This window comes from Artemia franciscana, chromosome 11 (assembly GCF_032884065.1).
Source record: "Artemia franciscana chromosome 11, ASM3288406v1, whole genome shotgun sequence".
NCBI classification, from domain to species: Eukaryota; Metazoa; Arthropoda; class Branchiopoda; order Anostraca; family Artemiidae; genus Artemia; species Artemia franciscana.
The window spans coordinates 28,478,663-28,491,273 of NC_088873.1; the positions used below are offsets into that span (position 1 = coordinate 28,478,663).

At 37.5% G+C, this 12,611-nt stretch overlaps 1 protein-coding gene across 8 annotated transcripts in view; it reads right to left on the reverse strand.

Annotated features, from left to right (window-relative positions):
• Window positions 1-12,611, reverse strand: part of LOC136033052 (uncharacterized) — a 342,211-nt gene that overhangs the window by 232,401 nt on the left and 97,199 nt on the right. For 5 of the 8 annotated variants that reach the window (XR_010618843.1, XM_065713633.1, XM_065713632.1 and 2 more), the window contains exon 6: window positions 5,009-5,083. The exons of the other annotated variants lie outside the window; for them this stretch is intronic. Coding sequence is in view for 4 of the 5 variants with exons in the window: in XM_065713633.1 (XP_065569705.1) it covers window positions 5,009-5,083 (75 nt within the window). In the remaining variant the exon portion in view is untranslated. The remainder of the gene's footprint in view (window positions 1-5,008; window positions 5,084-12,611) is intronic. 8 annotated transcript variants of the gene reach the window in all.

The window sequence follows — 12,611 nt, forward strand, 5'->3', positions numbered from 1 at the left end:
TCTTTCAAACGTAGACTTTCGAGTAGAAACTTTAAACTGGAGCAACATTTAGCCAAAGATGTAAAAGATGCTATAGAACGTCGATCGCAAGGTAAGTAAACGTTTATAAAGGCGGCACTGTCACATTGAGTCGCTAACATTTTATCATCACAATGAATCACAGAGGGCTTTGATGGGGAACGGAAGAAAATTGCTAGGCCACCGGAAGGGCGGCCTCTAGTTTTCTTGGCCTCTAGCAAAAAAAAGTGGTGGACAGAAGATCCCTCCAGGCTACAAACGTTTGATTTGGTCAAAAGATGTTCTTGCAAGAACATTAGATCTACGTTGCATGGGCAACGTGAGGTGTTGCGGCAACCTTTGCTCGGCTTCGCCGAGTAAAGTGTTGCGAGAGCAACACTTTAGTTTTGTTTCCTCGCTGCGACTAAACGCTGAAGTTGTTAATCTGTAAGGATGCTAAAATACATACTAGGTACACCAACTCGCAAAAGTTGCAAACTCCTCATTGCTAAAGATGATTGTAGCCTTACAGCCAATTATTACTTACAAGTCCCCTACATGTCTTACCACTAGAACCAAATTGGTCTTACCATCAAATACAACGGAAACAAAAAATAGGTACACCAACTAGAAAGAGTTGCGAACCCCTCATTGCCGAGGATGAATATGAGCTAACAGCCGACTGTTGCTTACAACTCCCCTATGTCTCACAATTGGTATCGGCCTATTTTTGGTTTCAGTGTGTACCTTACTACTGAAGTTGTCAACCCCTTTAAACTTTCAAACTGGTATATCTCATGAAGGAATTTTTGTACAATAAAATGGATGACATATACTTTGATCAGCTCATCAAAAGCTATCGACTGCCGTCGAAAAAAAAATTTATCTGTCTTAGTTCAAAAGTTGACTTTTTTGCCGTAGGCCAACTTTCTAACGTCATCACTTGGAGCAAAGGATAAACTCTAATTTCTTTAGCAATGAGAGAACTTTTAAAGTTTAAGAGGCACATCTGATACCATTTCTCTACCGCAATCCCAAGTGCGAAAAACCGAATGATAAACTCAGCCGAAATCACGGCAGCACTTTTTTCTATTTATCACTCAAAGAAGATATATTGGCTGTGGGGCAGGGTAACTGTCGCATATATTTAACACTTATAGATTTTAGTCCATCTTCAATTTGAAACTGGTGCCTGCCTGCTTGCCTGCTAGAACGGAGCTTTCCACTCGAAAGCAGAAACATGGTTTGATGAAACGAAAGCTTGGCTGCATAACTTCAGATAGTCCTCTCTGACATAGGCTATACAACTCCTCTTCACTTCACACACTATAGGCTCTGGCTCAAGGACAAGCAAAAACCATTCTTTTTGGCCCCAGGCAAGAGTTCTACGAAGCTTTCCAAAATGTAAAGTCATATTCATCAATCCGGCCTAAGGTCCACACTTTCCGTAAAAACCGAAGAGGTTAGACCCTTACCACTTTCTAGGAATAAGCTGAAATCGGGGTGCTAGGAACAAAAAAAAAAAAAAAACCACGACAAAACCAAAGTGCTGCTCTCGCAACACAATTATGTCATGGACTAATAATTCATTAATTAACAAGTCTTTGTCTTTTGTGCCGTTGATATTGAGAGAAGCAACCCATCTTTTCCTTACCGGATCGGACTTTACCGACACAATTCTGTCATGTCCGGCGAAAGAATCAAGCTTTTCCTTGCGAGAAATGGGGTCTTTTAGTTCTGGAGGCGGATATTTAAGAACGATGGCGTACGAGAGTTTGCGATTGCTACCTTTACTATCTGAGACCAAAGAACTAATTATAGACGTTGCTGGACTATTGAGGTGAGCAAGCGATTTTAACTGATCAAGGCACTTAGGCTGTAAGGATAGAATAAGCTGACGCTAGGGACGGAATGCTAGGGACTTCAGAGGGGGATATGATCACGAACTCTGGAATATCAATATTTTCTGCAGAGCAGCGAGAAAGAGTAGCGATAATGTTCGACAACGAACTATTCTTAGCACTGGGTCTCGAACGACGAGGTATAGGCTCATCTGGGAAGCAATTGCTATATAAACGTTTCTTAGCGCCAAGAACATCTTCATACGGGAAAAAATCACTAGCGTATTTCACAATCGACAGATGGTCCAACCCCTCACCGAGATTGTGCTGAGCAAAATTCAAAACTGGGCAATAATAAAGCGTACTGGTATTCCAATTGCCCATGATAAGGAAATTTCACTCATGACTCGGCATCAATCCAAAAACAATTAAGTGAAAAAGGTATATCCAAAGAGAAGTTCTCAATAAGCACAATTATAAAATGATCCACATTGGCTAAATGAATGCAATGAGAATAAATAATAACTTATCTTTGAGTGGGGCAAGTAATCCAGTGACTTGCAAGTAATCCGAATATTTCAATGCACAACTCAGATGATAGTAATGCTGAATACTAACTCACAGCCACAACCCATAAATAATCCTTAAGCCGTGATCATATACAAGCTTATAAATTTATCTAACGAGTTTCAATTACAATTTCAAAAGTATTTCACTCGTTATTTATTCCAAACAGGTACAGATTTAATCCGGCTTAAATTTAATTAGTTGTTGACTGGTCAAATACCGAAAGAGAACTTGCACCTGAGAATGTTGTCAGTTTCATTTATTTGGGATTCGAGGTTGATCTGAGCGAAGAGCGTTTTAAAGATATCAACGGAGGAATGTCTAAATCTGAAGAAGCTATCGCTGGGCCATATATAAGTTTTTTCTAGGCCCATTGAGAAATTAGCTTGCGAACTGAAATTAGCATATATAAGTCGACAGTGAAGGCAGTCCTACTTTATGGTGCTGAATAGTAGCACGTCAAAGCAGCTCATGGATTTGTTCAAGAGGTTTTTGACAACCGCTGCCTATGTTAAATTTCACACTTCCAGAAGTCAGGTCAGACTTAAAACGACGATATCCACCAATGTTGTTTCAACACTTACAAAATCTCAAGCGTCACCAGTCTCTGCCAGCTCCGTGGGTTTGCACATGTTATTCGTGACCCCAATGAGCGTCTCATTAAACAGAAGCTGCTCACTGAACCCTTTTCGAAATGGCATAAAAAAAAGGAGGGCAATTTGAAAATTGGTTGTCATTCCTTAGGTAAAATCTGAAACCTACTGGGGGGAGGGAGCTCCATATATTCTGCTTCTCATATATAATGGCTTTCTCATAGTTTTGATCGGATGATTTTGATACAAAAAGAGGCAGGGGAGGAGTTCTAGCTGCTCTCCAATTTTTGGTTACTTTAAAATGCAACAAGAGCTTTTATCTTTTTTTACGAATGTTTTATTAGTAAGAAATATACTTAAATTACGAAATAACGTACATAACTAACTTCTATATTTGTATATTTTTATTATGTATATGAGGTGGTTCGCCACCTCGTCAATCCCTTCCTTGCTGTTTGCACAAAGCTTGAATTTTGTCCCAATATTTTAAGAATGACCCTTGAATCACAAAGATCGTAGAATAAATCGTTAAAATTACTAAAAATACTTTAGCGTACAGAGCGAGGTATTTAGGAGGAGACAAACGTCCTTGTATACGCGATAATTTCTGTTCTTTGTAAGTTTTAATGCTGCTCCACACTTCCAGTTGAAAATTTTTTTTTCTTTTCTCATTTTTTCTAAATAATACTAAAACAATCCAGCGGCCCCTTCATGGAAATTCTCTTCCCTCATGATGAATTCCTCCATGGAAAGATCCTCCCACGTAACTCTCTCCTCCCGACCTCTCCTCCAACGCGAAAAGTCTTTTTTGAAACGCTTCCCAATAACCATTACTATATGTGAACAATGGTGAAAGTTTGTAACTTGCAGCCCCTCCCCCGGGGACAGTTGCAGATTAAGTCGTCCCCAAAGACATAGTTATTAGGTTGTTCGACTATGTTGAACAGAATGACTATCAAAACTTTGATCCAGTGACTTTGGAAAAATATGAGCGTGTTATGGGGCCTAAGTGCCCTCCAATTTTTTGGTCACTTAAAGAAAGGGCACTAGAACTTCTGATTTCTGTTGGAATGAGCCATCTCACGACATTCTAGGACCATTGGATCGACACAATCAACCCTGGAAAAAAAACACGCATCCGTCATCTGTCTTCTGGCAAAAATTCAAAATTACACATTTTTGTAGATAGGAGCTTGAAAATTCTACAGTAGAGTTTTCTGATTCGTTGAATCTGATGGTGTGATTTCCGTTAATATTCTATAACTTATAAGTGATGTTCTCAGGCACGTAACTTTCGATGGGTAACTCTAAACTTGACGAAACTTATATATTTAATATCAGCATAAAAATACGATTCTTTTGATGTAACGTTTGGTATCAAAATTCTATTTTTTAGAGTTTACTATTGAGCCGGTTACTATTGAGCCGGGTCGCTCCTTACTACACGAGCTCTTTGAAAAACGGAAAGATATAAAAAAAATTTCATCATTAAAATGACAATGTAAATAAAAAAGAATGGAAATTTATTAAAAAAAATATTTCTACAAAAAAGCAGTTTTTTGAAGAAAAGTATGGAGTTCCATTAAGCCAAAAAAGAGCAGAAATAAAATAAAATTATCTTCAAAACGTGAAACCCCCCACGAATCACTATCAAAGAATAGATGAAACTCAAAAGGAGCAGAAATTATATTGAATAGCCTTGTCAAACTCAAGACGAGCAGAAGTTATAATGAGTAGGGCTGATGACCTGCATGCCTTCTCAGGACCAGAACATAATTTGCACTTTACTAAAACAAAATTACTTTTAAATGTTTTCACTTTGTTCAATTTTACACATAAAAGATTAATACAACTTTAAAAATAAATACCAGTTTATGTAAATTAAACTGATCTTCCATGGTAATTTTTTTTACTACTACTTGTCACTTACTACTATTACTACTACTACCACTATTACTACTATTAATACTACTACTACAAATACTACGGAGTCAGGTGTTTCGGCCTTACTTGGCTTCCAGACATGGCTTCTGAATCTCCTTTCATATCCATAGATCCGGCATAATGACTGGTCTTGTGCCAATTCTTCAAGGTTCAATCCGGTTCAATTAAAAAAAGGAAATAACTGAACTTAAAATACACTTCTCTGTGACAAAACTCACGTTTTCGGCGAACTATAGCTATTACTTGTCACACTTGTCTCCGAATATATGGACCCCCCCCTCCCAGTAGGCTGCAGATTTTGCCTAACGAATATGACAACCAATTTTCAAATTGCCCTCCTTTTTTTCTATGCCATGTCGAAAAGGGCTCAGCGAGCTGCTTCTGTTTTAAGTCTGACCTGACTTTTGGAAGTGTGAAATTTAACATAGGCAGCGGTTGTCAAAAACCTATTGAACACATGCGTGAGCTGGTTGAAGAGTGGTAAATAATTTGGCTTCAATTCCTATGAGAAGTGTTCCTCTTTAGTTGACACATTTTGTTTTTTCACTTTTTTCGTAAACTGGGAAAACTGAAACCTTAGAGTCCTTTAGGAAATTCCTAATTTTTAATATTTCTATATATAACGGCACTATTACTACTACTATAGCTACTACCAATACTACTACTACTACTGCTACTACTGCTACTACTACCACTACTACTACTACTGCTACGACTATAACTACTACTACTGCTACCACTACAAAAAAACAGCTACTACTAGTACTACTACCACTATTAACACTGCTACCACTACTGCCAATGCTATTACTACCTCTACTATTACTACTACTGCTACTACTACTACTTCTACTACTACTGCTATTACTACTAGTACTAGTACTACTACTACTACTACTACTACTACTACTGCTACTACTACTACTACTACTACTACTACTACTACTACTACTACTACTACTACTACTACTACTACTACTACTACTACTACTACTACTACTACTACTGCTACTACTACTACCAATTACTGCTACTACTATTACTATTTCTACTACTACTAATACTACTACTACTACTACTACTACTACTACTACTACTACTACTACTACTACTACTACTACTACTACTACTACTACTACTACTACTACTACTACTACTACTACTACTACTACTACTACTACTACTACTACTACTACTTTAAAACTACTACTACTTCTACTTCTACTGCTACTACTACTGCTATCACTACTAATACAACTACTACTACTACTACTACTACTACTATTACTGCTACCACTACTACTACTACTACTACTACTACCACTATTAACACTACTACAACTACTATTTCTACTGCTGCTGCTACTACTGCTACTACTACTACTAATAATACTACTACTACTAGTAGTAGTAGTAGTAGTAGTAGCATAACTTTAATAGTATTCACAATACTGTTACTGATATTACTAGTAGCCTAATAGCATTAATAGTAAAAGGGGTAGCACTAAGAGCATTAGTAGCATTATAATATTGCCTTTTGGTCAGTAAAACATCTCTCTCATCAAGTTCTGGAAGTTTCAAGTTCATACAAATAGTCATTGCTAGGACAGTGCTGAAATGTCCTGTTTATAACCTGAATGTTCATATACGTCTTGAAATTTTCAGTTCAATGCTCTTAGCCTTACAGGTAGTGGCAATAGAGGTGAAAGTAGTAGCGTCGGGTGACAATTTGATTAAACGATATAATGATATATCGATATTTTTCTTTCGATATTCGATAATCGATATATAGATTTAGATGTTTCAGATCAGTTTTTTGCTTAGATTAACTCTTGGTTTTGCCAAAGTTCAGTAACAAAATTGTAATTAAAGAGTATTTTGTACAATTTTCTTCTAAACTATAATGGAATGCAAAAAAAAAATGCGGTTAGGCTACATGAATCAATATTATAAAAACCCAGATTTGGAATTACTGTGGCTTGGAATAAAGAAAAAAACTACTGGCTATTACTGGTTATAAAAATCAGTAGCATGTATATTCCGTATAGGAGGGGGCAATCCCTCCTTAATACTTTGCTATTCGTGCCAAATCTTTTTGTATTCAAAAAAGTCCTTGCTCTCAATAAACAGTTCTTGTTCTTCAGGAGTTGTTCTTAAAGATTTGGGACAAAAGTGAAAAATTAGCATAAAGACTGAGGGACTGAGGATGGGACGTCCCCCTTCATATATGGGTGAATTTCTGTTCGTTCTAAGTTTTAATGCTGCTCCTTACACTTAGTTGAAATTTGTTTTCAATTCCTGATCGTTTTTCAAATAATAAAGGAAAATCGTCCTGTTCCTCAATGGAAAATCCCATCCCCACGAATATTATTCTTTGGAAAATTCCCCCACGCAACATCCTTCATCCCCCAGATAATTCAATTCATGCTATAAATTCCCACAAAATTATGTCTTGCGGAATATACCGCCTGGAAAAATCTTTTTAGCATACTTTCATTTGATAAAAATACTTACTTTTTCTTAGATTTCTAGTCGTTTTTTCCAATCATACTGGAAATCCTCTATCTGTCGAACTTTTTTTTCCTATAAATTTCCCCTCAAAATGTCCAATGGTAAGTGTCCCCAGTGTGAAACACCCTATGAAGAATTTCTCCTGCAGAAAATCCCCCCACGGAAAAATCCCTAAATAATTTCAATCCCTTTAAAAAATTTTCCCCGGGCAATTTCTATAGAATGTCTCCGAGGATGAAATTGAATCGACAAAGACAAAGTAGGTCAAATAAAAGGAATTCTGTAAGGGAATTAGGATCAATCCCCTAGTGTAAAGCATCCCTTTAGAAGTTCCCATCCGGAGACTTCTCTCTCCGTAGAAAATACTCCCCTTTCAAAATCTCCCCCACAGAAAATTCCCCCTCCCCGACAAATGTTGCTCTCCCCAATAACAAACACAATTCTTGAAGAGTTGGGAGAAACAGTCAAAATTTAGCGCAAGGAGAGAGGTTTTGACTACAAGGCATCCTCCCTTATATAAGTAATAGCTGTTTCTCGTTTGGAGTTGTATTGTTGCTCTTTAATTTAAGCTGAAAAATAATTTTTTTAATTTCTGATCGTTTTTCAAACAAATCTGGCAAATCTGCCTCTTCCCTTCAGAGAAAATCCCACACCCACAAAAATTTCTCATTGGAAAATTCCTCCTGCGTGAGATCCCCCTTCCCCCGGGAAATTTCGTCCTCGCTGAAAATTACCTTCAAAAAATTTCTTGCAGACAATTCCGCCTGATAAATTCTTTTTATCCTGCTTTCATTTAGAAAAAGCTTGCTTTTCTTTTAATTTCTGATCGTTTTTCAAACCTTGCCGTAAATCCTCCCTTGTGAACAATTCTTCCTTTTATTTCTTCCCTTCCATTGCCCCAATAAAAAGTTTCTCTTGTGGAAAATTCTATCGTTTCGGTGTCCCAATGGAAAGTTTCTCCTGAGGAAAATTCCCCAATGGAGAATTTCCCCCACGGAAAATCCCCCCACGGAAAAATCTTCCCAAAATTTCAACCCCTCTGAAAATTATCCCCAGTGAATTTTTCCTGAATATATCCAAATTTAAAATTGAAGTGGCAAAAAGAAAGTAAGTCAAATAAAAGAAATTTCGCATAGGAATTCTGGTAAAATCCTTCGTGTAAAGTTTCCTTTTTAAAGTTAATCCCCGGAAACCCTCCCCGCAAAATATTCTCTTTGAAAATGTCTATTTATCCCGATAATAAATACTATCTGTAAAAACTAGAATTTGAATAACTTGCAATCCTTTTCCAAGGACTTTGGAGGGTCATGTTTCAAGAGAGGCTTAGTCATTAGACTTTTCAACTATATTAATTAAAATGGCTATCTCAAAATTTTGAGATACCCTCAATTACCTCAAATCTTTTTGGTCACAAATTGGGGAACTGGAACTTTAATTTAGGTTCGAATAGTTTTTGCAGATGGAAGCTAGAAACCATAATAATAGGTTTTCGGATATGTTAAATCACATGATGCAATTTTCATTACGATTAATTGACTTTTAGTATCCACTATTTCTTAAAAATCTTGCATAAAGAGCCAATCCTTTTGATGTATTCATATTATCAAAATTCCGTGCTCTAGAGTCTCAATTGCTATTGGGCCGAGTCGCTCCTTACTTACAGTTCAGTATCATCAACTGTTTGATTAAATGATCAGGATTTGAATCCTCTCTCAGAAGGTTCACTGGTGGCGGGCATGAACATTAATTTCATGACTACTTCAAATAGGTATTTCTGATACCCATATTACGACACTTTTACGACTTGATTAGATCAGTGTCTCTTGTAACTAAAAACTTTCTACTGAAAATCTGGAGAGGGTCTGAGGAGAAAATCTGAAAATCAAAATATGAGAAAAGAAATAAAAAATAATATTTTCGACTGGAAGTGTGGAGCAGCGTTAAAACTTAAAACTAACAGAAATTATCGCGTATGGAAGGTCGTTTGTCTCCTCCTAAATACCTCGCTCTGTACGCTAAAGTATTTTTAGTAATTTCAACGATTTATTCTACAGCCTTTGTGATTCAAGGGTCATTCTTAAAATATTGGGACAAAATTCAAGCTTTAGTGCAAACAGCGAGGTATTGACGAGGTGGCGAACCACCTCATATACATAATAAAAATATACAAATATAGAAGTTCGTTATGTACGTTATTTCGTAAGTTAAGTATATTTCTTACTAATAAAACATTCGTAAAAAAAAATAAAAGCTCTTGTTGCATTTTAAAGTAAACAAAAATTGGAGAGCAGCTAAACCTCCTTCCCCAGCCTCTTTTTGTATCAAAATCATCCGATCAAAACTATGAGAAAGCCATTATATATGAGAAGCAGAATATATGGAGCCCCCTCCCCCCAGTAGGCTTCAGATTTTACCAAACAAATGACAACCAATTTTCAAATTGCCCTCCTTTTTTTCTATGCCATTTCGAAAAGGGTTCAGTGAGCAGCTTCTGTTTAATGAGACGCTCATTTGGGGTCACGAATAACATGCCCAAACCCACGGAGCTGGCAGAGCTTGATGGCGCTTAAGATTTTGTAAGTGTTGAAACAACATTGGTGGATATCATCGTTTTAAGTCTGACCTGACTTCTAGAAGTGTGAAATTTAACATAGGCAGCGGTTTTCAAAAACCTCTTGAACACATCCATGAGCTGCTTTGACGTGCCACTATTTAGCACCATAAAGTAGGACTACCTTCACTGTCGACTTATATATATGCTAATTTCAGTTCGCAAGCTAATTTCTCAATGGGCCTAGAAAAAACTTATATATGGCCCAGCGATAGCTTCTTCAGATTTAGACATTCTTCCGTTGATATCCTTAGAACGTTCTTCGCTCAGATCCGCCTCGAATCCCATATAAATGAAACTGACAACATTCTCAGGTACAAGTTCTCTTTTGGTATTTGACCAGTCAACAACTAATTGAATTTAAGCCGGATTAACTATGTACATGTTTGGAATAAATAACAAGTGAAATACTTTTGAACTTGTAATTGAAACTTGTTAGATAAATGTATAAGCTTGTACATGATTACGGCTTAAGGATTATTTATGGATTGTGGCTGTGAGTTAGTATTCAGCACTACTATCATCTGAGTCGTGCAATGAAACATTCAGATTACTTGCAAATCACTGGAATACTTGCCCCACACAACGATAAGTTATTATTTATTCTCATTGCATTCCTATAGTCAGTGTGAATAATTTCATAATTGTGATTATTAAGAACTTCTCTGTGGATATACCTTTTTCACTTAATTGTTTTTGGACTGGTGCCGAGTCGTGAGTGAAATTTGCTTTCATGGACAATCGGAATATCAGTACGCTTTATTATTGCCCAGTTTTGAATTTTGCTCAGCACAATCTCGATGAGGGGTTGGACCATCAGTCGATTGTGAAATACGCTAGTGATTTTTTCCCCGTATGAAGATGTTCTTGGCGCTAAGAAACTTTTATATAGCAATTGGTTCCCAGATGAGCCTATACCTCGTCGTTTGGGACCCAGTGCTAAGAATAGTTCATTGTCGGACATTATCGCTACTCTTTCTCGTTGCTCTGCAGAAAATATTGATATTCAAGAGTTCGTAATCAAATTCCCCTCTGAAGTCCCTAGCATTCCGGCGTAAGCTTATTCTATCCTTACCGCCAAAGTCAACCAGTGCCTTGATCAGTTAAAATCGCTTGCTCACCTCAATAGTCCAGCAACGTCTATAAATAGTTCTTTGGTCTCAGATAGTAAGGGTAGCAATCGCAAACTCTCGTACGCCGTCGTTCTTAAATATCCTCCTACAGAAGTAAAAGACCCCGTTTCTCGCAAGGAAAAGCTTGATTCTTTCGCCGGACATGACGGAATTGTGTCGGTAAAGTCCGATTCGGTAAGGAAAAGATGGGTTGTAGTTACGCGGGATAAAGTTTCCGCCAATTCTCTTGCCGCATCTGCTGTTGCGAGCTATCCAAATATTCTTGCCAAAGTGATTGATTGCAAACCACTAGGAGTAATTAGGGGACTTCCTGATAGTGTTTTTAGTAGGATACTCATCTCCGCTATTCCTGGTCTTGTTGAGGCAAGCCAGATCGGCTCTTCTCATACATTCCGTTTAGAGTTCCTTGATTCCGCTGCACTAAAATCTGCTATCGCTACAGGTCTGTGCTTGGGTTACGAGTCTTTTAAAGTATCGGAATACGAAGAATTGTGTAGACGGTGTCTTAGATGCCAAAGTATCCATCATTAGTTAGCTCAATGCCCATGTGCCCCGAATGAGATGAAGTACTCTAAATGTTCTGGATGCCATTCCAATACTAAAGACAATCCTTGCCTAGAGGCTCCAAAATGTGCCAACTGCGGCGAAGCTCATGTTTCCTATAATATGAATTGCCCAGTGATCAAACGCGCTCTGAACTCTGCTCCAAAATGAACCAAGCCACTATTTTAAGTTTTGCTTCTCTCAATATTAATGGCACTAAAGACAAAAACTTGTTAATTAATGAATTATTAGTCCATGATATAAAAAAACTAAAAAAAAGGAAAAAAAACTAAAAAGAAAAAAGATAAAATCTATGTATATAAAAATAAGTTGTATGCATGTTTTTTTGTAAAAAGAGGTTTGCATATGACGTCATTATAAGTATATTACAGACCGGGACACAAATGACGACCGTGACACCGGGACAAAGGGAATACAAATGACGACCGGGACACTCAAAGGGAAATTACAGACCGGGACACAAATGACGACCGGGACACCGGGACATAGGGAACATAAATGATGACCGGGACACAGGGGAACAACTACAACGGGGACGCCGGGAGGGGGGCACTGTTGGGATATATAAATGACAAAATCACCATCAACAAAGCTCAAGGTGAATCATTAGAAAAATGCTGTAGGCTATAGATCTGAATACGGATTGTTTTTGCCATGAACAGTTATATGTTGCATGTTCAAGAGTCGGTAAACCTGACAATCTATTTATACGCACAGACAATGGGACAGCGAAGAACGTTGTATATTCGCAAAACATATATATATATCTATCTATATTCACAGGTGGGACACAGGAACACAACTGCAATGGCGCGCAACGACTTACGCGCGGGGGGCGGCTTGGGGGCGC